Raw genomic sequence first — 14,720 nt, forward strand, 5'->3', positions numbered from 1 at the left:
CCTCCATTACAGTACTTCAGAGGGAGGGGAAAGGAAGCACAGAAGCCAAAGTTTACCTTTGCAGGGGAGCCGGAAATCACTTCAATAGGGCGTTGACTGTACTGTACTAGCTGTTCAAGGAGGAAACAGTCCCTGCTTCTCCTCCTCTTACCCTCACCCCCAGCATCCTAAAATAGTAATAATTGTGGTGTTTAATCGCTTACTTTATTGCACCCTTTATTCATCACTGCATTGGTTTACATATCTATAATTTATTTCTATCCACGTCTCTGGTGCTAACCTTCTCACTGTGCCTCGATCTCGCCTGTCTCACTGCCGACCCCTGGCCCATGTCCTACCTCTGGCTTGGAACGCCCTCCCTCCTCAAATCCGCCAATCATTCTTCCCTCCTTCAAAGTCCTACCTACTAAAGGCGCACCTCCTCCAAGAGGCCTTCTCAGACTAAGCCCCTTTTCCTCAGCTCTCCCTCTCACCTCGACTTGCTCCCTTTACTCTTGCCCCCTTTCCCTGCCCCACAGCACTTACGTATATATGTATATATCTGTAATTCTATTTATTTATATTGATGCCTATTTACTTCTTTTGATGTCTGTCTCTCCCCCCCCCCCCCCCGACCGTAACCCTGTTGTGGGCAGGGATTGTCTCTCTTTATTGCTGTATTGAACTCTCCAAGTGCTTAGTACAGTGCTCTGCACACAGTAAGTGCTCAATAAATACAACTGAATGAATGAATACATGAATTTCTCTCTCCCTCTTTAGACTGTAAGCTTGTTGTAGGCAGGGAACGTTTTTACCAACTCTGTTATATTGTACTCTCCCAAATGCTTAATATAGGGCTCTGCACACAGTAAGTGCTAAATAAATATGATCAATTAATTGCTTACTGTATGCCAAGTGCTGTACTAAGTGCTGGGGTAGATCCAAGATAATTAGGTCCCGCATGGGGCTCATAGTCTAAGTAGGAGGGAAAACAGGTATCAAATTCCCGTTTTTGCAGGTGAGGGAACTGAGGCACACTGAGAAGTGAAATGGTTTGCCCATGATCACACAGCAGCTAAGTGGCAGAGCTGGGATTAGAAAAGAACCTAGGGCTTCTGACTCCCAGGCCTTTGCGCTTTCCATTAGTCCACTCTGCTTCCCCATCAACTGGGAAAATCAAGCACACATTGGTTGTTGAATTTATAGTATTTAAGGGAATCCCAAAATAGTGAAAAAAATAATAATAAGCATTGACAGACAATTAACAGGGAAATAGATAAGTATTGGGAAGGGATGCCATTGGTGGTTTTGAACCACACCCACCATCATAGATAGGATCTAAGTAATCTCTCATCCCCCCCAACCCCGTATTTACCCTCTCCACTATGTCACCTATGTATTCGAGTCCCTCTCCCCTATGCACTTGTACTTCCCCCAACTCTCCACCTCCACAACATTATGTGCATATCCTTATATTATACTCTGTCTCTTCTCCCATCTGTAATCAATTTCCCAACTAGACTGTAAGATCCTTGAGGGTAGTGATTGTTTCTGCTTACTCTGGTGTACTCTTCCAAGTCCTTTAGAATGGTGCTCCACACACAGGAAGCACCTATGGAAGCAGCATGGCTCAGTGGAAAGAGGTCATGAGTTCGACTCCCGGCTCTGCCACTTGTCAGCTGTGTGACTGTGGGCGAGTCACTTAACTTCTCTGTGCCTCAGTTACCTCATCTGTAAAATGGGGATTAAGACTGTGAGCCCCACGTGGGACATCCCGATTCCCCTGTGTCTACCCCAGCGCTTAGAACAGTGCTTGGCACATAGTAAGCGCTTAACAAATACCAACATTATTATTATTATTATTATTATTACCTATTAATTGGTAGCAGTGTCGTCTTATGATATGAAGTGTTGTGGAATAGCTTTTTGGATAGTGAAATATTGGTATAGGGCTTTAAGAAGATAGAGCAGAATAAAATTGTCCATAAACCATGAGTTTGCAGAAATATAGAATGGTTAAGCTAGAAGGAATCTCTAGGTCAACTGCTCTGACCTCATGCCCCCAGGGTGCTAAATGACTTAATGAATAGGCAACCTTTGGGCCTAGATAGTTTAAAACTTCCAGTTTAGATGTATTAGCTTCTCAGACTAGATAGACAATCTATTCCCCTCAAAAGTGCCCATGTCTAGATTAGACCTCTACTAATCAGTGCACTTATTTGTGAACTTTTATTTGTGACTGTTTATATTGACTATTGAAGAAGGTCACATGACTATTGTAGTTAGAACTTTGAAAGTTCTAGCTGATAAATCAAACTGAAAGTCCTGAGCTTTGTTGTATTTTATGAGTACCTAGGGTATATGCAGGGCATTGTATGAGGAACTTGGGAATATACAATAAAAATAGTAAAAAGATATAGTTTATACCTTGGAGGAGCTGACAATTGAATGTGAGGGGCAGATAGGAGACCAAAAATGGGTACATATCCAGTAGGGAAGAGTGAGAGAATCGATGTAAACCCTAGGCCCAAGTAATAAATACAGATGAAATAGATGAAGCAGGATGGCCTAATGGAAGGAACACGGCCTGGGAGTCAGAGGACCTGGGTTCTAGTCCTGGCTCTTCCACTTACCTGCTGTGTGACATTGGGCAAGTCACTTAACTTCTCTGTATCTCAGTTCCCTCATCTGCAAAATGGGGATTCAATACCTGTTCTCCATCCTACTTAGACAGCGAGCCCCACATGGGACCTGATTATCTTGTACCTATCCTGGCACTTAGTACAGTGCTTTGCATATTGTGAGCGCTTAACAAAATACCACAATTGTACAGACATTTAGGCCAAGGCAGTTGATGAGGTGATTAGGAAGATGGAGGGCAATCACTTCTCCTTAGAAGAAGGGAATGGGCCATGTCTGTTGTGGACACAAAAGAAATGAACTAGTTGAGAAGGCTGGTTGACATAGTGCAGGCTTTAGGGTAGCTGATCCTGGCTTGCTGTGACTGTTTATTCTGCCACGGGTCCGCTCTTGTTTTGTATCAGATCCCCACCTGAATAAACAGAACTGGAACTTCATCTGCAGCCGTCCTGAGAATCAGCCCCAATTCCCCAGGGAACCAGTGATTCTACAGCAAGAGGGAGAAAGATCTGTTTATACAGATAATCACTTCCTGCCCAACAAATAACGCGGGGAATTCCTTTCTTAGAGGAAAGAGGCACGGTTTCCTTCAGGCAAAGAGAACTCTGAAATGCTTGTAGTTTCCCGTACGAAGTGGAGATTGCAGAAATTTAGCATAAAATAACAATAATAAGAATGATGATGATGGTATTTAAGTGGTTACTACGTGCCAAGCACTGTACTAAGCTCTGAGATAGATACAAGTTCATCTGATTGGACCCAGTTCCTGTTCTATATGGGGCTCACAGTCAAAGGAGGAGGGAGAACAGGAATTGACTTCCCATTTTACATAGGGATTAATATTTGAAGCTGATTTTAGGGTTTTAGAATCCAAGGATTAAGATGGACAACAGCTTACAGAATAAGTCATGGGACAACTTTATCAATAACCCATTCAGCACAGATAAGAATAATAGAGATTTATGGTATTTTCTGGCAAAAAAACCCAGAGACTTCATTTCAGCCTTGCTTCTGTGTCTTGGGCCCAAGTCTGAAAGGCAGTTCACAGTGTGATTGAAATAACACCATGGTATATCTAGCCCTCTTCTTCGAAAGAACTCAAATCCTATTCCTACCCTTAGGAGGTAGAAAGGTTAGATATTAATATCCTCATTTTGCCGATGGAGGATAAGTAGTTTGGCTACAGGTCAGATGGTAATTGGGTCAAGCAAGGAACTGGACCCAGGTTTCCTGAGTCCAGTGCTTTTCTTATTGGTAGAGGCTGTAGGTGCATAGTTTCAGTTTGGGTCATGGAGCCACTTACTCCGCCATTGTTACCTTTAAGATAGCCTTTGATCCAGCCATCAGCTTACATAGATTTTGGATGCCTCTGAAGGCCTCTTTCACTCTACTGGAAACTTGCTGAGGATGGAAGTTTGAACTGTTGGTTTCAAATCCCTCCATCAGTTTTACTGTCTGATTTAATATCGGTTCTGAAAATCCAGGAGAAGCTGGCCACCTTGGCTACATCCTCTCAGTCTTTGAAGCATGATTTTATATTTGATGCATGCAGCAGGTGATGATTTACTAGAGTTTTACTGTATTAAGGTTTTTTTTTACCCAAAGTGCTCAGCCAACATTGTAAATTGAAACTATGGATGAAATTTCAACATATGACATTGCACTTTACCCTTCTTCCTCCTTTTCCTCGTTCCCAGATTCTATACTGCAGAACAATAAAACCATAGAGATTTGATAGCAGAAGGCGGCAAAAACTCATACCTGTCTAGAGCCAGTAAGACAAATGCACTAGCCCTTTTTTCATTGATAATTATTTCTTTAGAGTTAATATTTCTTAAGTGCTTAATGGAGCTTTTATTCTCAAGATTAAGAAACCGTCTTTTCCCTCAGATATTGCTTTGGGTTTGTCTGATTTCAAACTTCTTGACCCCTTTTTCCTAATCAAGACTACATCCAAATAACAATCTTTGTTTCTTGTGTGTATGCGTGTGTGTGTGAGAGAGAAAGAGAGATAGAGCAGTAACAGCAACAGCAGCAAGAGAATGTGGTCAAAATGTATCACCAACAATTTGCTCCTGCTAAGCAGTCGTGCCCAACAATGGTTGGGAGACTTAGCCTGTACTGATCTGAATAAACTGGCGCCAAGTGGGAGAACAAGTAAGGCAGCTAATATCCAGGTCTGAGGGTTGTAGGAATGTCTTTGGGGTAAAGTTGGTACTCATACAAAATTACGATCAGGACTCAATTAGAACCCAGAAAGACATTATGTTGCTTTGGAATGTAGGAGTTCTTTTCACCTCTTAACAAATGTGGTCTGACTAGCCACATACAAAGTGGAAGCAACAGTCTTTTCCAAAGGCAGGTGAATCACAGAAGCTTCTCCGGAGTCTGTCTTTCCCAAACTGCATGCTAAATAGAGGAAAATCTAAGAGATAAGGCCTTCAATATAAGAGGAAATGTTTTTGGTTTTTTTTATAGTATTTGTCAAGCGTTTACTATGTATCAGGTACTTTACTGAGTGTTGGGGTAGATGCAAGCTAATCAGGTTGGACCCAGCCCCTGTCCCACATGGGGCTCACAGTCTTAATCCCCATTTTACAGATGAGGTCACTGAGGCCCAGAGAAATGAATTGACCTGCTCAAGGTCACACAGCAGATAAGTGGCAGAGACAGAATTAGAACCCAGGTCCTTCTGACTCCCAGCTGATGCTGCTTCTCTAAGCAGGTTGAAGGTTGAGGCAGGTTTTTGATTGGGTCCCCACCCTTAACAGAAGCCCCCTGAAGAAGTTTGGAATAAATGCATTCACACACCACTCTGTATATAACAGACAACCAGTCAAGTTTTGTTTGAAGCTTGTTCTGGAGTCAGCAAAGCGAGCAGTGAATAGTTTTGATATTTTCCACCTAAAACTGGCTGAGTTGGGATTGGCCTGTATTGGAGAGCCCCAAGTGGAACAAAATGATTACTTTGTATCTACCCCAGTGCTTAGAATAGTGCTAGGCACATAGTAAGCACTTAAATACCATAATAATAATAATAATAATAATAACTCTTATATTGTACTCTCCCAAGCACACACAGTAAGTGCTAAATACCATTGACTGATTGAGTGACTGAGCTACATTCAGAGAAGTCATTGGGTTGCAGAGATGCAGAGACCAAAACCCCCAAAACACCAGCACCCTGCTTGTCCCTGGCGAGGCAAAATAAATGTAGAGCACACATTGAATCCCCAAAGCAGTTTTAAGAGCAACCAACAACAAACAGTACAGTCTGGCTGTGCTTCTTGCTTCTTTGAATGCTCCAAAACAATTTCAGAAAAGAAATAAGTATTGATTTATACTCTGGAAGGTACTGTTTATGTACCCTTGCTTTTTTTTTTAAAAAAAGCATTCAGTGCCCCACATAAAGTCCTATTGTAAGCTCCTTCAGGGCAGAGACTGTGTCTTTTATTTTGTACAGACTGGATGTGAAGTAGTAATAACACTAGTAATAGTAATTGTGGAATTTAAGCACTTGCTATAATGCAAAGCACTGTACTGAGCACTAGGGTAGATATAAGATAATTAGGTTGGACACAGTCCCTGTCCCACCCAGGGCTCACTGTCTAAGTAGGACAGGGACCAGGAATTGAATCCCCATTTTACAGATGAGGAACCTGAGGCACAGAGAAGTGAAGTGACCTGGCTGGCAAAGTGGCAGAGCCAGGATTTAGAACCCAGGTCCTCTGATTCCCAGGCCTCTTTCCACTAGACCACACTGCCTCTCAGTAAATACTGGACTCTGTGCCATCCACCTTCTCATTTGGGTGAAGGGGTGCCACTGTCAGATCCACCATTGCCACCATTATTATACTCTAATTTAGTGCTAAATGTCCCCTGTACTCGAGCATAGTGTGTTTCCCTCTTTATCTTACAGTTTCCTAAGAACCCTTCATCATTTCAGAGGTTTTTTAAAGAGTTTAAAGGAAAGTGGCGTTTCGGGTGATAAGGAAAACCGGTCCATCTCTTCCAATCTGTTGATCGAGTCTGAATTTTTGCAAGGAACTTGGGCTTAGTGACCTGGGAGAATGTGAAGAGATGGGAGAGGAAGAGGCACTAACTTTCTCAGGAGGAAGCCCTTGTTTAAAGGAGATGCCATGGGTCCAGTGATTTTATTTTGTGGTCATGAATGCTTCGATTGGTTTCTGACTTTTTACTTTGTTGACTCACAGCCTATTCTTAAGATTAATAAACAGTCTTTTCCCTCAAATATAGCTCTGAAACGGACTGCTATGGCCTAGTGGAAAAATCATGGGCCTGGAAGTCAGGGGACCTGGGTTGTAATCCCGACCCTGCCACTTGCCTGCTGTGCTTGCTTGTCTTGAGCAAGTCACTTAACTGTTACCTCATCTGTAAAACGGAGATTAAGACTGTGAGCCCCATGTGGGACAGGGACTGTGTCCAACCTGATTATCTTGTATCTTCCCCAGCACCTAGATCAGTGCCTGACACATAGTAGCCACTTAACAAATACCATTTTTAAAAAAATAAATAAAACTAGCTGAAGGACTTGTTTGAACTCACCAATCTCCTGTTGTTCAGCACATTCTCATGTTTTGGGTAATTTTGCTCAGAAATTTGCTGATTCATGATTAGGCAGTTCACACCAGCAAGTGGACAATCTAGTTTTGTCTATCTGAGAGCAGGGAGCAATATCGTGCTCTTTTGGAGTTGTTTCGATCAATTAATAGTATTCATTGAGCACTGAATGGAGCACATGAGAGAGTACAACGTAATTAGTAGGTAGGATCCCAGCCCTCTTGGAATTTACAACCTAGGGGGACAGAGAGATTGTAAGTTCCTCCATTAGATTTTGAATTCCTTGTGGGCAGTGATTGTGCCTACCAGCTTTTGTATTGTACTCTTCTGAGTGTTTAGTACAGTGCTCTGTACAGAGTAAGCACTCAGTAAAATGCCACCCTTCAATTACATTGGAGTAAGAAGGAAAAGGAGATCTGTACATAAGCTAGTGGAGTATCCAGCAAAGAGTCATTAGGGAAAAATGAATTTCCAGAGGGGTAAAAGCTGTAAATCCACTGAGTTATTTGAAAATTGAAAGGGTAGAAATTCTGTTAAGTGATGAGTGACTTTGCAATGTCTGTCTTGGGGGAAATAACTGATTGACTTTCAAGTTTGTTGATGAATATAACCTAACCTCTGCTTTTTTGTTGTTGTTGTTGAAAAGTTCTTGAAATGAGGAGTTTGAAGTTCAGGCGCCTGAGACAATATTACAAAGTGATGGTGGCTTGTCTCAGGAGTACTGGGAAAGGCAGGAGAGGAACTCAGTGGGATTGAGGAACGGCTTGCAGGAGAAAAGCAAGAGTTGATGAGCAATTCACAAGTGATGTGTTACTTCTAAGCTGCAGGTTTGGGCTATCTTGACTATAGAGAAGAATGAAGTCCTACTCCATCTTTCCTTAGATTTCAGTTGTGTGGCAACTGCTGCATTATGGTAGTTAATTACATTTCTAATACACCCAGTTTTTTTTTTAATGGCATGTGTTAAGTAATTATGTGCCAGCCACTATACTAAGCATTGGGGTAGATACAAGCTAATTAGGTTGGACGCAGTCCATGTCTCACATGGGGCTCACAATCTTAAACCCCATTTTACAGATGAAGTAATTGAGGCCCAAAGAAGTGAAGTGACTTGCCCAAGGTCACATGGCAGACAAGTGGCAGAGCTGAGATTAGAACCCAGGTCTTTCTGACTCCCAGGCCTGTGCTCTTTCCACTAGGCCATGCTGCTTCTTGTTAGTGGCCCCTAATGCGGGGGTTGTGTTCAGGCAGATGCCTGAGTTAAGGACAATGTGTGCTATAGATTCATGGTGTCGATGAGACCCATGCTCACAAGCTATCCATATTTAGACTAACGTTATTGGATGCACCAAAAATCATAGTGAAAACATCCATTCTGGCACAACTGGGCGTATCTTGAATTTTTTTTCCGACTGTATTCTTCTCTGCTTTTGTATTCTAGACAGGGACAAACTGGAAATCTGGTTAGTTTGTAACTTCATATTGTGTTCCTTGAAAAATGGATAATGTATGTATGTGTATAATTGAGTTTGAGAGTGTTAAGGAACTAGGAAACAGCTGTCTGAATGCAGTCATCAGGAAAATGACAACATCAAATTCTGTATAGTTTACTTCTCTCTTGTTATTTTAAAGCACATTTACTATTCACCTCTTGTCTTTGTTTTAGGCAACACAATAAGATCCGCAGTGTTATGGGAAGTCTACTGAAGCCATATGTTTCCTTGGAAGTGTTGGACCTGAGTTCCAATAATATTATGGAAATAAGAAGCACTTGCTTTCCACATGGACTTGTCCTAAAGGAGCTGTAAGTTTTTTGTTTGAGTAGAGCTTCCAGAAGCCCTCCTTGGTAATAAAGCGGCAGTTTTCAATGAGCCCTATCCCTTTAGCCTTCATGATAGAACTGGACGTTAGCCTGAACTCTGGGCCTAACCTAACCCTGTCCTGGCTTGTGCTTGGCCTGGCCTGAAAGAAGCTCTGTTCCATGGCATCTGAGGCTAGCCAGACTGGAAATGAGCCCAGGTTAACCTGGAAGCAGCCCAGGGACTCGCTTTTGGTATTTGGGGGGGGCCGGGCTGGGGGTGGAGGGCAGAAGGGGTGATGCAATAGTGCTTATTTGCCCCAAGGGATGTTCAGAGTTCTGCTCCTAGCAGCCTGGGGCTGGGTAGTAGATGAGCCACTGTGCCATGGACTCCCTGGCCAGGAATTTATAAAATGGGAGGAGGAAGAGCTGGGTGGGAGTATCTGAACTAAGGACTTGAGGCTCATGGGCTGAGCCCAGTCTTTGCAAGGCCATTTTGTGCTGAGTATAGAAAATAAGCTGTTGTATAAATTTTGTTTTTCCAAGTGCGTTAGAAATTGGGCACTTCTATTTATTCATTTAGTCTTATTTCTTGAGCACTTACTGGATGTGGAGCAGTATACTAAGCACTTGGGAGAGTACAAATACAACAATAAACAGACCATTCCCTTCCCACAGTGAGCTTACAGAGAAGCAACGTGGCTCAGTGGAAAGAGCATGGGCTTGGGAGTCAGAGGTCATGGGTTCTAATCCTGGCTCTGCCACTTGTCAGCTGTGTGATTTGGGGCAAGTCACTTAAATTCTGTGTGCCTCAGTTCCCTCATCTGTAAAATGGGGATTAAGACTGTGAGCCCCACGTGGGACAACCTGGTTACCTTGCATCCCTGCTCCCCAGCACTTAGAACAGTGCTTGGCATATAGTAAGCACTTAAGAAATACCATCATGATTATTATTACAGTCTAGAGGGGGAGACAGACATTAATTGAAATAGATTACAGATATGTACATAAGTGTCGTGGGGTTGCGGGGGGGATGAATAAAGGGAGCAAGTCATAGTGATGCAGTGATGCAGAAGGGAGGGGGAGAAGAGGAAAGGAGGGCTTAATCAGGGAAGGCCTCTTAGAGGAGATGTGCCTTCAGTAAGTCTTCAATAAGATCACTCTGGTCATAGTAACACAGTCCTGTCTGGACGGTCATTGTGTCCAGTGATAGGGTGCGAGATTAGAATCTTCAACGACCAACCTGTTTTAGAGGCTGCCACCACACATGGTTAAAACAGATTGCCAAGGACTTTCTGCTGCCTGAACTTTTCCTCTCTGCCTGTCCCCAGCACATGGTTCCATCTCCTCTCCATCCCTCTCCACATTTGTCAGGCAGCTGGGCTGCGGGCAGTCTCATTGTCATCCTGTTTCTAACCCAAGCCGAGAGTAGGAGGGGGCTAGCCCACCAGCAACATCTGGATGTCAAGAAGCAGATTGAGCCAAACTCCCTCAGGTCTCCTTGAAGCAGGCTTTTTTCTCTTCCCTCTACATGCCAGAGCCGGTTCACTGCAGGGGTAGTCCTCTGCACAGACAAATGGGAAGCTCCCCCAGCATGGTCTCCCGGGCCTCTAGGAAATTTGGATTTAAAAGCCTGGCTCAGCAGCAGACCTCACCGAATCCTCCCAAGTCGGGCAATCCGGCCCAGTACAAGGAACCCCACAGAAACCTCTCTCCTCCCACGACGACTGGCTTGTAGCAATCCAGAAGATCTCCACCATCTCCTGTGGTCGTTTACTCCTTGCACTTACATCGCTAGTCTTTTTGTGTGACTGTGGGCAAGTCACTTCACTTCTCTGTGCCTCAGTTACCTCATCTGTAAAATGGGGATTAACTGTGAGCCTCACGTGGAACAACCTGATCACCCTGTATCTACCCCAGCTCTTAGAACAGTGCTCTGCACATAGTAAGCGCTTAACAAATACCAACATTATTATTATCCCTTTCCTAATCAGACAAACTCTCTCCTTCCATTGCTACACCATGTTTTCTTAGGCTCTGCCACTTTTCTCTTCTGCCCTTCTGCGTCTCTTCTCCTCCGAAGTCCATCTTATCCCCTCTGAGCCTTTCTGGTTTGCTCTCCATATCCCAAGTCATTTCCTTCCACCTTTCAGATCAACCCCTCCTATACTACTGGCTCTTTCTGCTCTCCTTTTACCGCCCCTCTTCTCTTAAACTTGCTCACCAGTCCCACTCATTCTACACATCCCATGGTTTTGGACAAGATGTGAGCACTGAGGTTGCACGGGGCATCTGGAGCCTGTAGCTGAGTCCAGGGATGGGCTGTTGTTGTTTTTTAAGGCAGTCTCCACCTTGGCAGAAAGACTGTGGATCCTACATTCCTTCACACTCTTTCAGCCCCAGTCTCTGGGTGGGTGTAGGGAAGCTTCTCTCACTCAGTTGTCACAGCAAAGACCTCAAGGATGAACAAGATTAGCTCCCCAGTCCCTGATGGTGAGGGGTTAGTGGCTCTCTCTGGCCCAGATTCTCCTCATCCATGCTGCCCAGATGCATGCAGGAAAGAGGGAAATGGATAGGTCAGTGGTATCCTTGTAGAGAATTCAGTGATGGTATAGGGCCAGAGAGCAAGTGACAAACCCTTGTTTTCAAAGGTACTTCTGCTGATAACTATAAGTGCCTGGCACTTGGGGACCTAGAATTTATGCTGGTGAATTTATTGCTAGTGTGCAAGCCACCAGCACCCACTAGCTCTGTCCCATAATCTGCCAGCTATCCTCCCACTGGGGTACAGAGTGCAACGTGCAAGGAGACGGGCAGGGTTGCAGCACATTGCATGGGATGGGTGCAGTCTAGGCCCATTTTAGCCAGCTCCAGTCAGAACTGGGACTAGAATCCAGGTCTTCTAATTCCCAGAGTAATGCTCTTTCCATCAGTCCAACCACAGTGGAAAGGGGAAGAAGAAGAAATTGTGCATATTTCTGAAGATCTCAGGTTTTTCCCAGATGTTGATTTTTGCACAGTAGGATACTGAGTAACAGAGATGAAATGCTTAACAGCATAGCAGAATCGGTGACAAAACCAGGACTGCATAACTCAGACCTGCAATTTTTTGTTTCGTTTTTTTCCCCCTCGAGTACTTTAGAAGGTGCACAAGTGGTCATATGAACCCTTCCCATTTGTGTTCAAATTAGGTACAAGGATGACAACACACTGTGAACTCAGTAAATGTTTTATTTTTTTCCTGAAATGAGGAAGCAGGCAGTGCTGGTATTAGATAATAATGATGGCATTTGTTAAGTGCTTATTGTGTGCCTTTTATTCTGAAAAAATTGCAGACAATATATTCCTTTTTATTCTAAAGTGAGGAACCCTAATTGGGCAGCCCTTCACAGTTAGGAAAAAGAAGTATGTTATTGTTTTTTTCAGATGGCTCTTCCATAACAATATGGATCTTTACTATGCTTTTTAGATATATTATTCAGTGTGGGAAATAAGGACTACTCTTCCAACAATGGCAATTTGGTTAGACCACGATGTGACACTGGGAAGAAATAGTTGTCAAAGCACTCGTACTATAATATCAGTCAAATTGGTGACATACATCTGTTGTCTGTCAAAGTGCACATACTACAGTATGAGAAGCAGAATGGCTTAGTGCAAAGGACACAAGCCTGGGAGTCAGGAGACTTGGGTTCGAATCCCCCTTTGGCCCTCTCCCTTCGCTGGCATGCTGTGCAACCTTAAACAAGTCACTTAACCTTGCTGGGTCTCAGTTTCTTCATATATAAAAATAAGAATAAAGATACCTGTCCTCTCTCCTTCAGAGCCTGCTTCCCATGTGGGTTTATTTTTTTTAATGTCTGCCCCCCCCCCCCCCCCCCTCCCCGCACCACCAGACTGTAAGTTCTTTGTGGGCAGGGAATGTGTCTGTTTATTGTTGTACTCTCCCAAGCACTTAGCAGAATGCTCTGCATACAGCCTAAGCGCTCAATAAATACGATTGAATGAATGAATGTGGGACAGGGACTGTGCCCTGCCTGCTCCAGTGCTTAGTACAGTTCTCAACACATAGTGAGCGCTTAACAAATTCTGCGGTTATCATAGTATGAGTTTTCCTTAACATGGGGTTTTTCGGGAAAATAACCACCACACTAGAGGAAGACTGAGAGTTTCAAAAATTCTCTCAGGCCTTCTCTTCTCACTCTTGCCAGAGAAGAGGTGTTTGCCTCTGAAAGAGATAAGAAAAGCAGCCATCATCACCACTACAGCTGTCTATCAAACATACCACAAAGTCCCAAGAAACGACTAGATGCTAGGGAAAATAAGATGAAAATGAGCAGACTTGGTCCCTCCCTGCAAGGAGGGCAAAATAAGAAAATGGGTGGAGAGGGTGCTCAGTGGTGGTCAGAGACTCTTCTGGGAAAAAGTCCAACTCTCCAAAGGCTGAGTCCACAGTGACGTAGAAGATCCTTCAGATTGTTAGCAGTCTGTTTTTAACCTCCCCGCCATTGGGTCCCTATTGCAATGCTGATTCTTCATTGAGAGACTCCCCCTCTAGACCTGGATCCGTGACCTTTCGACATTTGATATTCACCCCCACCCCCAACCCTACAACACTTAGGTACAGATCTTGCAATTATTCATAGGCAAATTTTCCTGAATGATTGAATTCTTTATATTACTTGTTTGCTCTCAGTTCACCTCTTCCAGGGCAGTAGGATACTATCTTGAGAGTTTGGTTCGTCATCAATCTGTTAGTGTCTGCCTTCAAGTTTTGTATGGAAAGGTATCCTGCTGAAAAAGTACTGGGCAGAGTGTTTTATTACACAAAAGGCCATGCAAACCATATTCTGAAAATGTACCAGAAGCTCTAAACTTTAAATCACTCTTTCCACTCTGACCTTTTCTTAGGCAAAAAAAAAAATACTGCTGTTTTTCCCATGTGCTCACAAGTATAAAGCATCTCTCTCTCTCAGGTGGGCACTGAGAAACCTCCCCTGAAACCGAGGCTTCCCCAAGTTTACCCTGTCTACCCATGTGTTCCAGAGGCCCATCTTGGGCTGGATATGAGAGATGGCAAGACACAAACTTTGTAAACCAATGTCCAAATTTAGCAGGGGTGGGAAGAAACTTCACCAGAATTCTCTCAGCAAACTACGTTTTGTATAGTCTTGGGATGATATGTATATTTTTTGGAACTCGTGCATTTCGGTATTACTTGCCATAATTTCCAAAGGCATTTTGGAGACTAAGTAAATGTCTGTGATCGAACAACGAAGACTCTGATGGAGCCATTAAATCTTCTGTGATGAATTATTGCAGCTACCTGGGGAGCAACCGAATCAGCACCCTAGAGCCCGGTGCTTTTGATAGTCTGTCACGGTCCCTGCGAACACTTCGTCTGAGTAAAAACAGGATCGCCCATCTTCCTGTGAAAGCATTCAAGTTACCCAGGCTAACACAACTGTGAGTAAAAAACCTGTACTTTAATTAAGGGTTGCCTAACTTTATGGAGATAAAATTTCCCTGAGGACATGTGCTCCAAAAGCAACCCTTCCTTACCCTGCATCTGTAAAACGTTGCGTAAGCTATTATTAATGGTCCTGTCCTGGCACCTCATAAAAACAAATTAGGAGTTTTGTCCTTGTACCTGTGAGTCAACTTAAATGGCGAAAGGAATGATCAGCCCAATATGGGAACCGGGAGGCTCCTCTAAATTTGA

General features: G+C 43.6%; 1 protein-coding gene across 4 annotated transcripts in view; it reads left to right on the forward strand.

Annotated features, from left to right (window-relative positions):
• Positions 1–14,720, forward strand: part of LRIG1 (leucine rich repeats and immunoglobulin like domains 1) — a 141,519-nt gene that overhangs the window by 85,879 nt on the left and 40,920 nt on the right. For all 4 annotated transcript variants that reach the window (XM_039910145.1, XM_029050657.2, XM_029050656.2 and 1 more), the window contains exons 4-5: positions 8,867–9,004; positions 14,321–14,464. In XM_039910145.1, coding sequence (XP_039766079.1) covers positions 8,867–9,004; positions 14,321–14,464 — 282 coding nt within the window. The remainder of the gene's footprint in view (positions 1–8,866; positions 9,005–14,320; positions 14,465–14,720) is intronic.

Source organism: Ornithorhynchus anatinus, chromosome X1 (genome assembly GCF_004115215.2).
Source record: "Ornithorhynchus anatinus isolate Pmale09 chromosome X1, mOrnAna1.pri.v4, whole genome shotgun sequence".
NCBI lineage: Eukaryota > Metazoa > Chordata > Mammalia > Monotremata > Ornithorhynchidae > Ornithorhynchus > Ornithorhynchus anatinus.